Source organism: Nyctereutes procyonoides, unplaced genomic scaffold (assembly GCF_905146905.1).
Source record: "Nyctereutes procyonoides isolate TBG_1078 unplaced genomic scaffold, NYPRO_anot_genome, whole genome shotgun sequence".
In the NCBI taxonomy this organism is placed as follows: Eukaryota; Metazoa; Chordata; class Mammalia; order Carnivora; family Canidae; genus Nyctereutes; species Nyctereutes procyonoides.
The window spans coordinates 19,135,608-19,155,570 of NW_026575021.1; the positions used below are offsets into that span (position 1 = coordinate 19,135,608).

Here is a 19,963-nt window from a genome sequence, read left to right on the forward strand (position 1 = left end):
TTCCAGGCTGTTGTGGAAAATGCATGCCTATCTTCCAAAATATTTCTGGAAGGCTGACATACAAGCTAGAGTTCCGTCTCCGTCTAATCTCTCCTCCGGATCTGTCCTCCTATCCAGGCGCAGACAGGAACAGATAGAGTAACTAGAGCAAGTAGAGCAGCACAACTCCACTGAATTCCTCTAACCCAAGCAGGGGGAAAGGGGCTTCATGCACAGAAGAGGAATGAATTGCCTTGAAATTTCAGCATTGAAACGGGGCAGAGTTTTTAGAAAAAAAATATGTGTGTGTGCATATATATAAATACATAAATCAGGGCCATTTTTATGAAAAACACATTATGCCTATAATCCCACAAAAATGTTCGTTTCTTCATACATATAAATCTGTTTATAAAGCATAAATAATAGTCTACACATACCAAAGAAAGCTTGGAAAACCAGCTTAGCAGTTTGGGAAGTACATGGAAATAGCAGAAGTTTTGTGCACAGAAGGAATCACCATTTGCCAAAACCATCCCTCCAAAAATATCAGAACATAGTCTGTCGATCCTCTCTAACAGTTTTGTGTTTGTGCAGACTCTGGTGCTGAAACTTCTTTACAACGGTCACCCTTCAGCTCCTCGTTGTCCTCTACGGAGAACCCCCAGGGAAGCATGCAGGGCCACACAACGAGTCCAGAGCTGACCTACGAAGAAACGCCACTATCTCCTGATCCCCCCTGTATGTTGTGCTGCGACACACGAACCTGGGGCAGAGGCGGGTGGACCTCAGAAATACTACACTTCGGTCGCCGCCTCCGGCACATGTGCACATGAAGACCACCTCCCATACTGTGACATGACGTGGGTCCAGCCATGAGCGCCAGCAGCCGACGGGCTGCCGGCCTAGGGGGTCAACGTCACCAGCTCCCATTTCTCCCAGTCCTGCCCTAACTGGCCACTGCCAATCACCCTGGCCCCAATTTGTATTCCATTATTTATGCCTCCTGCTCTTATGGATAATTGTACTCTTCCCGTAGATTCTTCGCAGAGGTTGCCCGTGGCCTGTATTTTGCAGCTGAGATGATGGCCTTCCGGTTGAGAAGAAACCATCCTTGAACAGAGAAGTTAAGACACGACAGAGAACAGACGTGGGGGCCAAAGCAAGAGCTAGAACACTGGGCAGGGAGTGGGCCAACTGCAGGACTTCTCTCTAGAAAAGGACACCACCACCACCCATGATGCGATGAAAGGGCCGTGAGATACGGATTGAGCACCCGTCCCATGCCAGCAAGCGCTTAGGCCCCGACGATGGGAGCAGCGTGCTAAGGAACGCCGGAGAACACGATGCGCCCAGAACGTGATACAAAGCACACCAGTGAGGGAAGCAGGTCCTCAACCGGTGGAACCTTGGGGAAGTACTGGGGCTATGCAGTAACTAAGAAACTCCTAGAAAGAGGGACAAAGGAGGACTTGGTTATCAAGCTTTTTCACACATTTGATTAGTTACCACGCACGAATTCTACTTGCATTAAAATAGGCTTTAAAAGAAAAAGGATGCCAAGTGGAAACTAGTCATTACCTGCTTTTGTTCACAGAGGTAGCTGTTCCACGGACTCGGCTGATGTAGTGTGAGGCGTTAAGGAGGGAAAAGGTACAGAGCTGATCGGGGATGCGGTGTTGAGCGTCAATGTTGGTTTTTTGTTGGTGGTGGTTTTTTTTTTTTTTTTTTTTTTTAGATTTTATTTATTTATTAATGAGAGACAGAGAGAAAGAGACACAGGCCAAGGGAGAAGCAGGCTCCATGCAGGGAGCCCGACGTGGGACTCAATCCGGGGTCTCCAGGATCACGCCCTGGGCTGAAGGCAGCGCTAAACTGATAGCCACCCGGGCTGCCCTATGGTGACGTTTAGAATAATTCACACTTTCCATCCACCCCAAAAAAGCTACTTTCAGCCTTTTTGACCTGACTTCTTCCTGAGCTCTCTGGGCAGGTAGCCCCAGTCAGTAGAGACCAACACGTACCCTTGAGGAGGCTACACATCCCCAAAGTCCCTAAAACACCGAGCCATGGGGCTTCACTCCTATGTCAGATGGGTTAGTTTCATTTTAAGTTTAAGGAAAATTTTTTTCTTCACTTTACACCTCTTTGAGTACTTGGCAAAAAGAAAAAGAAAAAGAAGCCAAGAACGGGATCGTGTTTAGCACGCACCATCAGTTTTTTTTTTTTTTCTGATCATTTCTAGAAGTCTCTACCGAAATGAGAAACTCATCAAGATGCTAAAGTAAGATAAAACTGCAATCACAGCACTCCACGACGGGTCCAGGGACTTCCACAAAAACGAATAAATTCACAGCGCGGGCTCAGGCACGTGATGGAGCTCGCCAAGCAAGACTCGAGAGAATGAGCCGAGCGGCAACACAGCTATCAAGAAAGGAAGCGGCTTGCCTGGAATCTCTCTCCTGCCCTGGCGTCCTCAAAACCCCGCTGAACCCTTCAAGATCCAGTTCAGATGTCACCACCCCCACGAAGCCCCTCTTTATCTCCTCAATCTTGGGCCTCTCCCTCCACCCAACCTCTCATGCTTGCCTGCCTCTGAGGCTTAAACTATTCTCTGCCTTTTTTAAAGCTACTGCATGCTTCTCTTCACTTTCCTAATAATATTTAGACATTTTGAAAGCAGGGGCTGAGGACACACTCCCTTTCCACGCAGTTCAAGAACTTACGCATGGTAAGAACTCCCTAAAAACTCTTTGAATGACCAGTCGGAGCCAACAACCAAGAAGAGGGCCGGGAAGGGCTGGGCACGTGGCGGCCTGTGACTCCACCTCGGTCCTGTCCGTCATGAAGACTGCTATCTTCCCGACCAGTCACACCTACGAAGGCAAGAGATGGATGGATTCACTTATCCTGACCTCGTTGCTCAGCTAAGTCAAAGCTGCACGGTTTACTTTTAGTCAAACACTTGTTTCAGCGTCGTGTAATTCCAACAAACTCAATGGACTCCAAAGGCAGTGTAAGAAGGAAGTCTTAGATTTGAAATTTATAAGCGATGGCAAAATAAAGGGGCCCTGTTTACACTTTTATATAGAAATCTTATACAGAAATATATATTTTTCTTTATGCAATAAAATAAATATGACAGGTTTTTTGTTTTTCTATCATAAGGAAGTCAAAAGAGATTGGACAGGAGGCAGAGAACGAAGAAAATGAAGAAAAGAAGGACCTGGCTTTTTCCAACTCCATTCGGGAAAAAATTCACTTTCTCTTACAAGATATTAACTTAGTTTTCAAATGAGAGTAAATGCCTGTGACATATTTCTGGATTGTGGGTTAGATGGCACTTAAATCTCAGCAAATAGAGACAGATTACTTTTATTACTGACACACCAGCAGCATTCTGGAAAGAACAGAGCTACCAGAGGCTTAAAATCTTGAGAAAGACTCCCAAACAGGACACGTTTCCTTGGAAAATACCATGAGTGAGGCTTTCAGCCAGAACAAAGAATTCTTCCAATGAGTAATAACACCTTTGCAGATTAACATGACATTACAAACCAGAAGGGCAGGTTTTTACCAGCTGCACAGAATGATAACTACTGCATTTCAGGCAGTTTGCTCCTTCACAAAGGAGAAACGAACCTTTTAAAAAATTCTTTAATGTTACGCCTTTAGAAATGCACTATATTCTTACTTAGTGTTTTTAACGTAACATGTTCCAGGTTCTGTGGGAAAACATAAACCAAGTTACCGTTCTTAGCTTTTTTTTTTTTTTTTTTTTTCCAGTTCAGGCCTGTTAGGATAAGGTAAAGTGGGAGCATGGGGGAGAGATCCTCAGGCACTGCTATACCTGCTTCTCAGACCAAGGACTGTTAACCCCCATCTGACGGGTTTTGACTAAGAGTCACCTTTACCCTGTAAGTGACGAATCTAGAAGGAAAAATCCCTTTTAGTCATTTAAAAGTAAAATGTTTAGAGATGCCTGGGCGGCTCTGCAGTGGGGCGTCTGCCTTCGGCCCAGGGCATGACCCCGGGGTCCCGGGATCGAGTCCCGTGTTGGGCCCCCTGCGTGGGGCCTGCTTCTCCCTCCGTCTGTGTCCCTGCCTCTCTCTGTCGCTCATGGATAAATAAAAAAATAAAATCTTTCTTGAAAAAAAAAAAGTAAAATGTCTGTTCCTTAAGGTGCTACGTCTGTTTTCCACACATCCAAGTTTGTCCGCGGCCCGCGGCCTAGGGCCCTGTGCACCGGGGAGCCCGCGGCCTGGGGCAGGGCTGCATGTGCCCCACCCCCCGGGCTGCCTGAGGCCTCCGTCCTCCCCTCGCCGCCTCTCTGGACGGCCTCCCTCCCCGGAAGCACAGCCCTTGGGCCAAGGGCTCCAGGCCCTGCCGCCTCCTGCTCCGGCCCCAGGCCCCACGGGGGATGAGCGGCAGGGGGGGGCAGTGCCCTCAGCAGGAGCCCGGCCACTCTGGCCCAGCGCCCGCCCCACTGCCAGCCCCTCTCCCACTCCCCGCCCTTGTCCTCAAGCGCAGCAGAGGCAGGAGGGTGGCCGCACCGGCCGGCACGTCCTGGTGTCACCTCGTCCGCCCCTCGAGGGCTCAGTGAACGTGGCGTGTTTATCCCCATTTTACAGACAAGCCGCAGGGGAGGGCGCTTCGGCACCCAAACTGGCCCCCAACACCGCCAGCCCCGGCGCGGGGCTACATGGGGAAGGCAGGGCCCGGCCCACAGAGCAGAGCCAAGGCCCGGCTCCCTGGCTTCCACCACCGGGCACCTCGGCCGGGCTCCCAGCCATGCTCCAGGAGCCGGGCTGAAACTGAACTCCCCTCAGTTACTTATCATTTCTCTCTCACCCAAGCATAGAGTTTTCCAGAGGCTGCGTGGCATACGAGCTCACAACACACAATGCACGAGGCAGATGTGACAATCAGCCATTTTCCATTAACTGAGTCCTAAAGAAATTTGCAAAAAATGTAAGAATAATGTCCCTCTCCTTATTGGAAATTGTCTTATTTTGGGAAATACAACTATCTTTATAAAAATATTTACATTGGCATGTAATGGGAATCTATAAAATGAATTAGTTTAGTTGTTGTTTTTTAATTTCTCAGTTTTAACTTCTAGTAAATATACATAGGGATAACCCTTACAGCCAAAAGTTCTGTAAGGTCCTCAGGAATTCTTTTTTTTTATTTTTTATTTTTTTAAGATTTATTTGAGAAAGAGACAGGACAAGAATGCATGCACAAGGAGAGGGAGAGGGAAAGAATCTCAAGCAGATGCCCCACTACACACAGAGCCTGAATCAGGTCTCGATCCCACAACCCAAGAGCATAACCTGAGCCAAAATCAAGAGTCAGACACTTAACTGACAGCCACCAAAAGCCTTGGTCGTAATTCTAAGGCATGAGAGGAAATCCTGAGACAGAAAAAGCCCGAGAACTGTTCTATCCCAACAAGGGTGCATTCTTGATGACACGTTCTGCAAAATAGATTCTTCTTGATTCTCATGTATTTGGGGAGACACGTGAACCTTCCTCATTTTATAGAGGAGGATACTGGGGCCCACGAGGTAGGAGAGCTGCCCACAGGTCAAGGGCTAGCTACCCGAAGTTCTAGGAATAGAACCAATGCCACTCACTGTCCTCAAACAAACATCTGCCTCTGCCTCTTATAGATCTTGTCAACGGTTCACAAAAATCTTGTTAGTAACAAAACACAACCAAAAGAAGAAAAACAAGCCATCCACAAGGAAGCTCAGAGACCAAATAATAGAAAGCAGCATTCTCTGCCGACAAAAATCAGAATTTCCAGACTAGGGAGCTATTTTCAAAACTAATATTAAGCAGACTCCTTAGTTTCATCAAATTTGCATTAAACAATTAAGTCCAAGAAATAGATATGCCTATAACACAACTCAAAATTTTATATTTCTCCTGTATGGCTCGAACATCTTCTAAGGGTCTTCAATTCATGAATGTTATGAATCTCAAAAATTAATCTTTCTAAATGCACTATGGTATTCTGAGTTAGATTCTGGACGGAAAAGAGAACATCAGTGGAAAAACTTGAAATCCAAAAATAATCTATGGTTTACTTACTGGTATTATGTACAGTGAATTGACCATATTATTTCCTGGTTTTAATAAATACAACATGATTATATAAATGTCAACATCAAGGGAAACTGAGTGAAGGGTATTCAGGAACTCTCTTACTCTTTGCAATTCTTCTTTAAATCTGATTTGAAATTTAATCTTTGAGCTAAAAAAATCTCATAGGTAATGAGAGACCCAGAAAGTGAACAGAAACTCTATCAATCCATTCTATTCATTACAGATCAGAGTAAGATAAGCAGTGAAACCTCGGGCAATGTAAGACATTTATATCAACCTAAGACTTGATTTTTCTGTAACAAAAAGGAAAAATGGGTTATATATTTTCAAACTGAAATCCTTATGAGGGCAGCCCTGGTGGCCCAGCGGTTTAGTGCCGCCTTCGGCCCAGGGCCTGATCCTGGAGACCCAGGATCGAGTCCCGTGTCGGGCTCCCTGCATGGAGCCTGCTTCTGCCTCTGCCTGTGTCTCTGCTCCTCCCTCCCTCCCTCTCTCTCATGAATAAATAAATCCTTAAAAAAAAAAAAAGAAATCCTTGTGAAATCATTAACAACTTTAGGACGTTTAAGCGATCATCTTTAACCTCTTGAACCTTACAGAGCAGGACACGTGTTAAGCCGAAGATCTATGTTTAGAAATATATAACCCCTTAAGATATAATATTTAAACTTTAATTTGAATGATGAAAAGCTGATTCCAAAACTTTAAATGTACTATATTTATTATTATTATTATTATTATTTTAAGTAGGCTCCACACCCAGCTTGGAGCCCAGTATAGGGCTTGAACCCATGACCTTGAGATGGAGACCTGAGCTGAGATCAGGAGTCGGATGCTTAACCAACTGAGCACCCAACCACCCAAGCACCTCTGTACTATATATTACTAACAATTATAAACAACTAAAAACAATCGATATCCTATTTTGGTTAGAATCTTTAGGTTTTGCTGGATTTTTCTTAATATTCTATATATTTCTTTGAGAGAGAACGTGCAAGCATGGGGTGGGGGGCGGGGAGCCGACCCCTTGGTGAACGGAGGGCCCAACACTGGGCTCTATCCCAGGACCCCGAGGTCACGACTTAAGCTGACAGCAGATGCTTAGCTGACTGAGCCACCCAGGTGCCCCCAGAAGGTTTAGGTCTTAAAAATCTGCACACTTCAAACTCAGTTTGTTTTTTTGTTTTTTTTTTTTTTGTTGTTGTTGTTGTTTTTCAAACTCCTTTTTTTCCCAGGTATGGGGCAGTGAAGACCGCAGCCAACTTGTTGACTCTCTTCCCATCAAGAGGTGGGTCTAATTCTCCTCCTTGATTCTGGCCTCGCCTATGGCCGCTTCCCCCGATACGGCATTGTCCAAGCGCTGCTAAGCCAGTTCCAAGGTAGCTTTTAAAACAACTGTCTGCTTCCTTGATGGTGTCTCGGAACCCTCGAGCGACATGAAAGAAGCCAAACCACCCAGCTCAAGAGACCATCTGGAGAAAACCTGAGACTAAGAAGGAATGGGGCTCGGCTGGGCCCACCCTCCAGTGTCCTGCCAAGACATCCCAAACAGCACAGCTGCACCATCAATACCAACAAGTGTCCCCAGGCAGCGCCACATGGAGAGACCTCACGCAGCCGAGCCCTGCTCCATGTCTGGACCTACGTGCTTTGCATAATACATAATACAGTGGCTGTCGTGTCAAGCCGCTCGAGTTTGGGCAGTTTGTCATGCACCTGAACAATCACAGACACCCAGACAATGGTCAGACTCAGTTCTCAGCCTGGAAAGCAGACTTCCGTGAAGATTAGGCAGAGCTTGCCCCCAACACGCTTCATTACTTTTTTTTTTTTTTTTTTTTTTTTTTTTACGCTTCACTACTTCTTGTCTGTCGCCGCACACACCTTAGGCAATACACGGGTTAGATGGGAAAGCTGCAACAGCTCCCGGTTAGGGAGCCCTGCGTGCCCAACCTCTAACCTCCCTGCACTGGAGGCCCCCTGGCACCTCCATCCCGGGCAGACCTCAAAGCCTGTCCCTGCGGATCACGGCACAAGCCTGTTATCTGGGACTCTTAGGAGTCTCCATTGTGAACATAATAAATATTTGGTTTCCTTAACTAGGAATTCCCATTTGTAACTGATCTTTCTTCCTCCCGAGTGGGGCTCCCGTTGGGTAAGACAGAGTCCACGTTCCCAGACTCCTGTGGCATCTCAATACATTATCATCATCAAGTCCTCATTTTGCTAGAATTTTTTGCAGGATTGGGAAGAGGAATTTTTTTTTTATCTTGCACGTTATCCACCCAGATAATCCAAAAACACTTCCATTTATGAAAAATGGAATTTTAAGAGTAAAGTGCTGGGAAATAAAAACTCCCATACACCACACACGATACGGGCAATACAGGTCTCTGCACACATGCACACTCCCTTGTAGGGCTGCCCGCCAAGGGCCCAGGAGCAGAGGCACCTCGGTGCCGAGGACCGCAGCGCTCACACCGTTGGTTTCCAGACACCATTACCTGCCCCCTCCTTAGAAAACAAATGAATAGGAGGCTGAGACAGGAAGGTAAAGAGCCCAAAATAATTTTTTTGTACAGAAAAGGGGAAAAGAGTTCTCAAAGAATGAGGGGAACCTTTCAAAAGAACACAGGAGCTAACTTGGGGGGACTCCAGTCAAACCTTGGGGAAGGTGAGCGACAAAAGGAAGGGAAGGGTAGGATCACACCCCCGGGGCGATTCTAATATACGAACATGTTCACAGATACACGAATCAAGAAGTAGCAGAGAGAGGCCGTCCCTACGGTGAAGCGCCGACCCACTGGCGGGGAACAGGGGCCACAGCCTGCGCTCTGCCTGCAACGCTTCTTTCAGTTCACGATTATTTCTGAATAAATGGTTCAAGAGAAGGTCTCGCCCTCTGCCATCCGGGGACCCCAAAGTTCCCAGCCTGTCCACCCCCCAAGCTCCTCGGTCCCACAGCAGCTTCCTCCTGCCTGCTCAGCCCTCGTTCTCTTCTTGGGTCGCTGTGGGGCTTTCAAGGGGCGAAGTCCCGGGGGGGGGGCTTTCGGGGTGACCCTGAATGCCTCACTGGAGCTGCTCCCGTGTTCCCGACCGTCCCTGTTCTTCCTTGTCACGGGTCCTTCACGCCCAAGAGCAGGGTTCCCTGGCCTCTGCCGGGCCTCGGGGCCTCGGGCAAGCTGAGGTGCGTCCCGCGGGGCACCGGCACCACGGGAGGGGGGTGGGGATAGGCCACCTGGTACCGGGCAGGGCGGGCTGGGGACGCGGGGAGCCCGGGCGGAGGCGCAGAGCCTGGGGACCCCACAAGCCCAGGGCGGTCCCTGCCCTGCTTCCTGTCCCGCCTTCCCTGCAAGAGCCCGGCGCCCGCCTGGCACCTCGGACAGGGGACACCCCCCAGGAACCCTCAGGTCCACGACCCGTTGAGCCGCAGGAATAAAAGAAAAGCTGAGGATGCTCTTAGGGAACCTCAGTCCACAATAACGGCCTAAATCACTACTTTGTTTTATAAAAGAAAAATGACGATACTGGCAATCCGCAGCATCCGGCGCAGGCTCGGCCCTGAATTAGCAGTACAGCCTCCGGGGTGACCTTCAGCCCTTCCAGTGCTGCCCGCTCAGACTTCTGCTTCAAGTTACGGCTTTGGGGAGCACTTCTACGGCTCGAACGCGCCACAGATACAGCACTGCTTGGCGGGGGGCGGGGGGATTACCTGTTTCTCAAAATAAAAAACGCTTCTCGAAATATAACACCAACTATTAAAATAACAGCATAGCATAGCAAGTTGCTAAAAATTTGCTGAAGTTCCAGCGCCTAGGGGTTTTCAACTGACACGAAATAAAAATTATCTTTTTTTCTTTCGCCAGGTAAAGCAGCCCAAGGTGTGGCTATAACATAAACACTTAGCTTCCCGACTTTAAAATTACGTGATTTTTGATGAAATTAATTTGGAGGTAATTTCGAGTTTAGAAGATCAAGTGAGGCTTTGTTAGCATTTTCATTATAGGGGCGCCCGGGCGGCTCAGAGGTTGAGGGTCTCCCTTCGGCCCAGGGTGTGACCCCGGGTCCTAGGATCGAGTCCCGTGTTAGGCTTCCTGCAGGGAGCCTGCTTCTCCCTCTGCCTGTGTCTCTCATGAATAAATAAATAAAATCTTTAAAACATACACACACACAAAAGGCTTCCTAAGACCAAGTAACATGACTTCTAAAATCAAAATTTCAGGGCCCCCGGGTGGCTCAGTTGGTTGAGCAGCTGCCTCAGGCTCAGGCCATGATCCAGGGCCCTGGGATCCGAGCCCCACGTCAGGCTCCGCGCTCGGGAACCTCCCCCAGCTTGTGCTCTCTCTGGCTCTCACTCTCTCTCAAACGAATAAATAAAAATCTTTTTCAAAAATTAAAGTTCCAATGGACAAAATGGAAAAGGCACAGCCATCACTAAGAACCTTCAGTGTCAAAACAAACAAACAAACAAAAAAACCTTCAGTGTCCTCAAAGATCCAACATTGCAAGCAAGAGTGTGAGACATGGAAGACGTAATTGGAAGACAGGACATGCAGAAAACAGGTATTCCCGGGGAAGAAACAGTAACGGATGGAGAAGAAATAATTAGAAGGGAGGGAGGTGGAGATCAAAACAAAAGAAACCTCCCTGAGCTGAAAGAAGGGCCGAGGGCTCCCAAGCAAGTTCAGACAACACTAACGAGGCAACAAAAGGCACGTGCCCAGGCTCGTGAACTCCTGAAGCTGAGAAGGAAATTCACCTGCAACCTCATACCCTGGTGCGTGCGTTACCGTGACTTCACCATTTCAACAAACTCCAACCCAGGAAGGTGGAAGTTTCCCAAAATCTTACTGTTTGTTTCCAGAACTTTCCAAAACCCCGTCCATCTGATAAACAGCTCAACTGCTCCTCATTTGAGTCAACACTCCTTCCTCGGCCTACCAGGCTTAGGTCACCTCACCCAACATCTTGTCTGGTTCCATGTCCTTGCGCTGAACCACCTGTCATCGAACCCTAATAAACCCCATCCATTCCCCATCTCCGTCCTCCCTCGTCTGAAGCGTGCAAGGTCATTATTGCTGCAGCAAACAGTCGAGCTGGCTTGGCCTCGCCTACACGTCATCCTGCAGTCTCGGCAGAGCCAGCGGAGACCCTGCAGATTATAGTCATTCCAGCAAGTTGAACAGAGGACAAAGAAAAATCAGATTAGCACCAGACACCTTGTGGGCAACGCCAGAGCCTAGGACAGTCAAACAGGCTCTACGGACAGAAAAAGCCCGACCACCGCGCTCTTCGCCTGTCCTGGAAGACAGAGACCATTTTCTGAGCATCCAGGGGCTACGAGATTACCCAACCAATAGGCCCGACCCGAGGAAATCTTGGGAAACGTGCTCCACCTAAATGGGGAGCTCACGACACGGAAAACAAAGAAGGGGGGAAGCAGATATAACAGGATGAAGTTAACATGCCCAGGAACTTACAGTTTGTCATTGCAATGTTTATTAAAACAGCTACAGGGAAAAAAACAAAACAAAAAAAAAACAAAAAAAAAAACAAAAAAGAAAAACACAAAAAACAAAACAAAACAAAAAAACAATGATCAAGAAAAAAAAGAAAAAAATTCCGACCTGTCTCAGTAAAATCCAAGGTGAGGAAATACTATTTTAACCTGTAAATGTTGATCTAGGATGTTTGATGATCGCTGCTCTGGGAAGATCAGGTGAGAAAGGAACCACAAGCAGGACGGAAAGGCGAGGACCTCCGGGCTCATGAGGAGAGGGGTAGAGATGCGAGACCACGTAGGCAAACAGAGGGACAGATGATGAAACGTGAGGAACAGCGGGGTAACGGGCAGTGGAGGAGCAGCAGCAGTGCTCCCAGAAAGCGCCCGGCCCCGCCCGCAGGGCCATCAACAGCAGAGCTCCTGAGCATGGGACGGTCACCGACCAGGTGACAAACTGGGCAACCAGCAGATAAGAAGTGTTGGATACACGTGCTGAGTGGACCCGATGCCTGGAAGGAATTTCACTTAAATTTCACAAAAGCAAAAGCATGAGGAGTTAAATGGCTCATGAGGAATTATGAACTTTTTTCTTTATGCATCTCTGGTTTTCTGGCTTTAAAAAAATTTATTTATTTATTCATGAGAGACCCCGAGAGAGAGGCCAAGAGGCAGAGGGAGAAGCAGGCTCCATGCAGGGGGCCCGACGTGGGACTCGATCCCGGGACCCTGGGGTGACGCCCTGAGCTGAAGGCAGATGCTCAGCCGCTGAGCCACCCAGGTGCCCCTTCTGGGTGTTTTTGTTGTCATTTTTACTTAGTACAACAGCATGTTTTGCTTTGGTGACCTCAAATTTCGAAATTTCAGATTTTTCAATTTCTTGAACATCTAGAACAAGAAAAGAAGCAGGTGCAGGGAGGCCCCTGGCGGCAGGAGAGCAGCACGGGGTGGTGTCCAGAGGCAGCTGAAGAGGCGCCGGGGACCGGGGTTCAGGTCGCTCTGCTCTTGATGCCCCTGTGACCTCAGGCGAGCTGCTGAGCCCCTCAGGGCCCCTCCAAGCGGACGCCCAAACGGAGGGCGGCATGCAGCTGCACCCAGGCCTCGGGGAACCTCCCCACGCGCCTCTACCTGCGAGCCCCTCCGGGATCTGGCCCTCCTGAGGGCACGCCTCACCCCGCACCCGGGAGGGATCCCCCCGAGTCCCCAAGACGACGGCGGGCCTCCACGTGGCCACCACACCACGCCGCTCAGCGGAGCCCTGTTATCAAGCAGGGCCTCCTGGTTCGCGGGAAAGGCAACGGCCGCCCCCGCCTCGGGTGCCGCTGGCCGTGCCGTCATCCAGAGATAATTTTAAGAATTTCTTTTCACCTCAAATTTCTGAAAAGACAAAGGGAACAGGCGCTCACCAACAGCTGCAGCCGTGCACGCCCCGGAACTCCCCATTCCTCCGTGGAGGGGTCCTGGCCCCGCGCCCGCGGCCTCCTGGCCTCCCCCGGGCTCGGCACCCTGGCCCTGTGCAAAGGCTGGAGTTCCGCTCACGCCAGCCAGCTCCCCGTCTCCAGGCCGACTTCGTCATTCCCTCCCCAGCTCCCCAGGTTCAAGGCTCCGCCAGGCAGATGACCCACGCTGCCTCCACGCCTGCACCGTGGAAGTTCTGTGTTCTGTGAAAACCCTCAGCAGCAGTCACGGGTCGTGGTTAAGACCCGGGCTGGAATTTTTAGAAAAGCCTTCCTTAAAGGAAAGAAAGTCCGTTTCATTCTGGAACCAACGAGACTTTTTATAAAGAAAGGACTCTGCATGTCGAGGGTCAACGACTCTGCGCGTGGACAGTTTTCTAAAGCTACTTCTCAAGATGAACCGTCCAAACTACAGACAGCTGCTCAGCGAGACATTCTTTCTGTCGGAGCAGGGACCGCGCACATCGGACGTTGGTCGTAAACGGAAGCACTTGACCCCAGCAAGTGGCCAGGCACTCGGCCGAGAAACTGAGAGCGAGGGCAGGTGGGCCGGGCGCCGGGCTGGCAGTGGGGCCCGGCTGGCCTGCTCACTGCGGCGCACGGCTGTCACGTGCCATCTGCGTTAGCCATCTGTTTTGTGTCTGGCTCATATCCTCATTTTATTTCTGACATTTGGGCAACTTACAGTCCCTTAAAAAGGTGTTAGAAATTAGCAGGAGGGAAAGATTAAAATAATGAAAAAAAATTAAAATACTCCCCAACTTGACAGTTTGACTTTCCCAAAGAAATAATATAAGGAATAAAGAGGGGATCCCTGGGTGGCTCAGGTGATTGAGCATCTGCCTTTGGCTCAGGTCGCGATCCTGGAGACCCAGGATCGGATCCTACATCGGGCTCCCGTTGCATGGAGCCTGCTTCTCCCTCTGCCTGTGTCTCTGCCTCTCTCTCTGGGTCTCTCATGAATAAATAAATAAAATCTTTTTTTTAATTTATTTATTTATGATAGTCACAGAGAGAGAGAGAGAGAGAGAGAGAGAGAGAGAGAGGCGCAGAGACAGAGGCAGAGGGAGAAGCAGGCTCCATGCACCGGGAGCCCGACGTGGGATTCGATCCCGGATCTCCAGGATCGCGCCCCGGGCCAAAGGCAGGCGCCAAACGGCTGCGCCACCCAGGGATCCCTAAATAAAATCTTTAAAAAAAAAAAAAAAAGGAATAAAGAGCTGTAGTCCGGGGTGGAAAAGGGCTGTACATCTGATGACCATTTGTTAAGGATTATCTCTAAACTTATTTAAAAAAAAAAAAAAAAAAGGAAGTGACTTTGGTTATTGTTATGCAAAGAATGAAATAGATCTAACCTAAGCAATTTGCCCCAGAACAGATCCCACCAACCCAGTCTCCCACCTGGATGTTCGGGAAGCAAGCGGACTTGAAATGCCTTTGGGTTAACACTCTAAGGAATCCGTTCTCCTCAAAAAGTCATGAGAAAAATCAAATTGAAGAAAAAAAAAGAAAAATCAAATTTTAATCAAACGATATTATACTATTAACCTTTTTCTTGAAATTTTAATACTCCTTGATCCTCAAGTAGCAACGCACTTGAGAAAAATTTACTAATTTTTTAGTAATTTTCTAATTCCTTGGATTCTTTTTTTTTGTGGGGGGGTGAAATAGTTAACACACTAGAACGAAACACACGCACACACAAAAAAATAAATGCAGTAAGTACTAAGATAAAAAAAAAAGAAGGAAACGCAAATGTAGTAGAGGCAATTTATCACCTACAGTCACACAATGAATTATTTTTTTCATGTCAATCACTAGTTCCTACAGCACAGATTTTAAAGGCTGATTTTTCTGTGGCGCTTACGAAAACAGCCCATCCAGCCTCTCCATTCTAAAGGGTGTTAAACCAGAATGTTCAGTGAAATGCTGACAAAAGCCAAGAGGCGCGGTCTTTGTCTCCAAACAACGTGGGAAATGTGCCTTAATCAGCCACCGCCATCCGAGAGCTCGGGGCCCACGCGGGAGCCACAGGCACGGTCGGCCACCAAGCCCCGGAAACACCCCGAAGGGACATGTGCCGCAAACGCAAAATACAAAACACAGGCTTGAGGGCGGAACAGGGTCACGGTTACCCGGATACATGCTGAAATATCTTAGATACACTGGATTCAATAAAATATGTCGTTAAGATTCATTCCACCCCTTTTGAACGTGGCCATGGAGAGTCACATGTGTGGCTCGTATTATGTCTTCATGGACAGCACCTCCCGAAGTGTCTCCGGAGGACAGCGCACAGGTGCCGGGCATGGGCCACAGGGCCGGGGAGGTGGCTCTGGTGGCCCCGGGCCCGGCTCTCTGGTGCGTGCCCTCCCCACCTGCTGCTGACCCCGCACCGAGCCCGCCCGGTGCCTGGCCCCCCCAGTCCTCGTCGGGCCTGCAGAGCCCCAGATGCCGAGGCGTCTGTCAAGGAGGACCCAGAGCCTGCACCTCCTGCCTCAGGGTTCCTGCAGCAGCACCAGGCCCTGTGCTGACTGCATCTGGCCGTGGCCCCAGGACACGCCTCTCGCCCCAGGGGCGGCCCCGCAACATGGCCCCTCCGTGCAGCGCAGGGAGACCGTGGGGGCACCGAGCACCCGAGCAAGCCTTGCCCGCTGGGGGGCCTCTCCCCACCCCCACCCACCCCACAGTCAGTGGCCCCAGGTCACTGCGGCAGCAGAGGGAGGCAGCCCTCCGGGCCCCCCTCCGCCCAGGCCACCGGCGAGTCTGCTGAATCGCGGTCGCTCTCGGTTTCCTCATCTGCAAAATGCATCCGGGATTCCTCCCAACATGCACAGGCCGGCTCACGAGAGCAAGTCGCAGCCGCCCAGAGCCCCAGGGACGAGCCCTCGGGACGCACACAGCAGCACACGCGGGGGGGGGGGGGCAGCGGGGGGGGGGCGGGGTGCCCTCGGGGCCCCCTGCGCTGCCCAGGCTCTGCGATGCTGAACAGCAAAGGTACCTCATGATACATTCACTAAATTACTTTTGAGGGGAAAAAATAAGTAGATATAGAGCTCATTATTATTATTTTATTTTATTATTTTTAGAGCTCATTATTTTTTCAATCCAAAAAAGCCCCACAGCTCACATCCGGGCTGCGTGAGCTCTGTGCTGAGCGTTGCTCTCTGTTCTGAACAGGCTCAGATTCGAGGGGAACAACCACGTGACGGGGCAGGAAGCCGTGGCAGGACGGGACCAGCCCAATGCCTCAACCACGGTTAAAGTAAAGAGAGCAAGCACCCACGTGTGAACCCGAGCGCCCGCCTGCTTCCGTGTGCACTTCGACCTGCTCGTCTACACTCTCCGGGTCTAGTGCGGAGGCGGAGAGCGGGAGACCTCCTAAGCCACGGAGGGAATGCAGGCTGCACGGCCACGCGGAGGGTGGCGTGGGCTCCTCGGGAAGCCAAGACGGCAGCTACCCTGCAGCCGGCAGGTGCACCGCGGGGCTTTATCCAAAGGACACAGACACAGCAACTCTACGGGGCACCGGAGCAGCAAGGCCCACGGCAGCTAGGCCACGGGACGAGCCCGGATGTCCACCGACTGTGAGCGGACAGAGAAGAGGTGGTCCGAACGCGACGCAATACCCCTCGGCCACGTCCAGCCCCCAAGGACCAAGAATCAACAGGAAAGGGTGGACCAGGTAAAGATTTACATACAGAAAATATCACCACTACCATTCTCATTTTTGGGACCCTATCAATCTAATCAAAACAAATGAGAAATATGAGGAAAAAAAATCACTTGAGCAGGGTTAGGTGCTTGTAGACTTTAACCCATTAACTCAGGGCTGGAGCCGGGATATGAGCGTATCCGTCCCCACGCCCCAGGCCAGGCACCGGAGCCGGCTGCTCCTCCACACATGGACAGGCAGGTGGAGCCTGTTTCACAGCACATCCCCTGCCCGGATTTTCTATCATTCCTGACACTGTCCAGGAATCACAGACCAGGTAGGTGAGCAGCCACGACCATAAAGCACTGTGCGAGGACCATCTCGGTGGACATCTGGACCATGACCATAACCCCGACCGTGACCCTGACCCTGACTGTGACCCCGACCGTGACCATAACCCCGACCCCTGACCATGACCCTGTGACCCTGACCTCGACCATGACCCTGTCTGTGACCCCGACCGTGACCCCGACCGTGACCCACCCCTCACCTGGCTCTCCACCTCTGTCCTCTGAGGCTGGAAGTGCGGTCACACCAACTCTCAGAGCAGGAAAACCTGAAACCCACAGACTAAGTGACTTAAAGTCAAACAGCCAGCAGGCCACAGAGCCGGAACTCAAACACAAGCCCATCTTCCCGGCCGTCCATGTCCTCGGATGATCGCAGGGCCCACCTCAAGGCCCCGAACCGCAAGCACTCTAAACCTGCCCGGCAGGACTCCAGGAAAAGGCCTCCCCGGGTGGGGGGGACCCGACCTTCCCCAGCCCCAGCTGAAAGCTGACAGTGCATCTTCCAGGTTCGCTTTTAAGGAAGCGTCCTCAATTTCTACCCATCCACCCCCCACACACACAGCTCCAGGGTCCCCCTCGGAGGGCACGACCCTACACTTTAGCTCCTCAGTGACAAGGAAGCTTATTCGGCTCACAATCCTTTGGTGTCACTGTAACACAACAGCCATATAAAACACTAGGGCGGAGAATGGGAAAACCATCCTACAGCGATAGCAGTCCCGGAAACGCGGCATGGCCACTGGGGACTCGCTCAGCCCCACATTCCACGGGGCTGCCCCACTGCCAAAGAGCATGTTACCCGCCTGAGGTACAGAAAAGAACAACCAAATACAGGGCGTTGGCCAGACAGGGGTAGACCCAGAGGGTGCAAGGTCATGGCCCCACGGGGCCGTGTGGGCAGCGCTCTTTGCCCTCTTCTGGGCCCCTCCAGCTGCCAGGATACGCAGAGTGTTTCCAGGTCTATCTTCTCTCTTCATTCTTGACAGCTTTAGAAGAAAACAAAATATTCCTTACGGCCCACATGAGCTTCCCAAAGCCGCAGGGTGGCCTGCACACCCCAAGCCTTCCTCTCAAGGCTCTGGAGGCTCCACGCCCCAGGCCAAGGCGTTGTGGGGTTGGTGGCTTCTGAGGGCCACGGAGGACCATCTACCCACGCCTCTCTCCAGTTCCTGGGAGCCTCGGCATTCCTTGGCTGGCAGGTTACACTGTCCCCACATCTTCACGCCGTCATCCCTCTGTTCATGTCTCTGTTCATGTCTCCCACATTTCCCTCTATTTTAAGGACCCAGTCATCCTGGATTAGGACTCACCCTAATGGCCTCATCCTAACTTGGTCATCTGCAAAGACCCTGTTTATTGTCAATTAAGGTCACAGTCATAGGGCCTGGGGGTGGGGACTTCAGTTATCTCTTGTAACTACACAACTCAACCCATTACAATGCTTAGATCAATAAGAAAAGATTTTCTGGTTTTCATGGAAAGACTACATAGTCATAAAAACAGATCCCTTCGGGGATCCCCGGGTGGCTCACTGGTTTAGCGCCTGCCTTTGGCCCAGGGCGTGATCCTGGAGTCCCAGGATCGAGTCCCACGTCGGGCTCCCTGCATGGAACCTGCTTCTCCCTCTGCCTGTGTCTCTGCCTCTCTCCCGTCTCTATGTCTATCATGAATAAATAAATAAAATCTTAAAAAAAAAAGCAGAATACAATTTTTTAAATGCTATGTAATACCAGGTTAAGGTTTTATCTTTACCTTCACTAATTCCAATACAACCACATATACCTCTCTGCCAACCTCATTTTGTGATGTGAATTTTGTTTGCAAAAGATCCACTCATTGTTTTTTTAAGATTTATTTATTCATGAGACATACAGAGACACCGGTAGAGGGTGAAGCAGGTTCCATGACCCAGGTGTCCCGCAAAAGATCCACTTAAAACGGTGTATACCTTAGCCCTTTATCCACTCCCTGGATAAAGATCCAGTTCAGCCAGCAAACCCAAAACATTCGCTCAGCCCTAAAATAACCCTCAATGCCGTTCATAAATTGGTATCCATTACACGTACCCAAGGGCCCCTACCTACCACTCACTCTGCAAGGATGCTTGCTCTCTCTCCATCAATGAGCCAGATGGTTTGCCTCCTAACTTCATTCAGGTTCCTGTCCCAGTGTTTTTGCACCTGAAAGGCTGTCCCCAACCACTGCTCCATCCTCCCCACCCCCAACACTCCTACCACCTCCATCCGACTATTGTGCATTTGTTTTTCCCTTGTGTAATGAATGGTCTCCTCCCACCGGAATGTAGCTTCAGGGAGGGCTAGCTCATTGCTCTGTCCCCAGAGCTGGGCACAAGGACACTTTTTTTTTTTTTTTTTTTTTTTAATTCATGATAGAGAGAGAGAGAGGCAGAGACACAGGCAGAGGGAGAAGCAGGCTCCATGCAGGGAGCCCGACATGGGACTCAATCCAGGGTCTCAAGGATCACATCCTGGGCTGAAGGCAGGTGCTAAACCGCTGTGCCACCCAGGGATCCCAGCACAAGGACACTTGATAGCGTTCAGTCCAATCTATTCAATGAATCAAGTTCCAAAAATCGCATATACAATTCATTGTATTTGAGGACACTCTTCCCCCTGGAAATGGACCCAAATGTCGCTTACCTACCTCGTAACCAATTCATGGAACAAGTCTACAGACACCTATGGGGTGTGTGCATGTCCATATAAAATATTTTTTTGGTTTCTAATTATTTTAATAACAGAGGTCGAACGTAACTTTAAGTCTAGGATGCTTCAGCTGCCAACTAAATACCACAGTAACAGGATTCCCTACCCATTTCATGACCTCACAAATTAACAAGGCATGTAAACCATTATAAACACTTCTGTTGAGGGCTCACATCCAACGA

General features: G+C 50.0%; 1 protein-coding gene across 2 annotated transcripts in view; it reads right to left on the minus strand.

The window, feature by feature from the left end:
• EPB41L4A (erythrocyte membrane protein band 4.1 like 4A) overlaps positions 1–19,963 on the minus strand; it is a 180,668-nt gene that overhangs the window by 113,281 nt on the left and 47,424 nt on the right. The window contains exon 2 of one of the 2 annotated variants that reach the window (XM_055339434.1): positions 2,706–2,855. The exons of the other annotated variant lie outside the window; for it this stretch is intronic. Within the exon in view, the coding sequence (XP_055195409.1) occupies positions 2,706–2,825 (120 nt within the window). The 5' untranslated portion in view covers positions 2,826–2,855. The remainder of the gene's footprint in view (positions 1–2,705; positions 2,856–19,963) is intronic. 2 annotated transcript variants of the gene reach the window in all.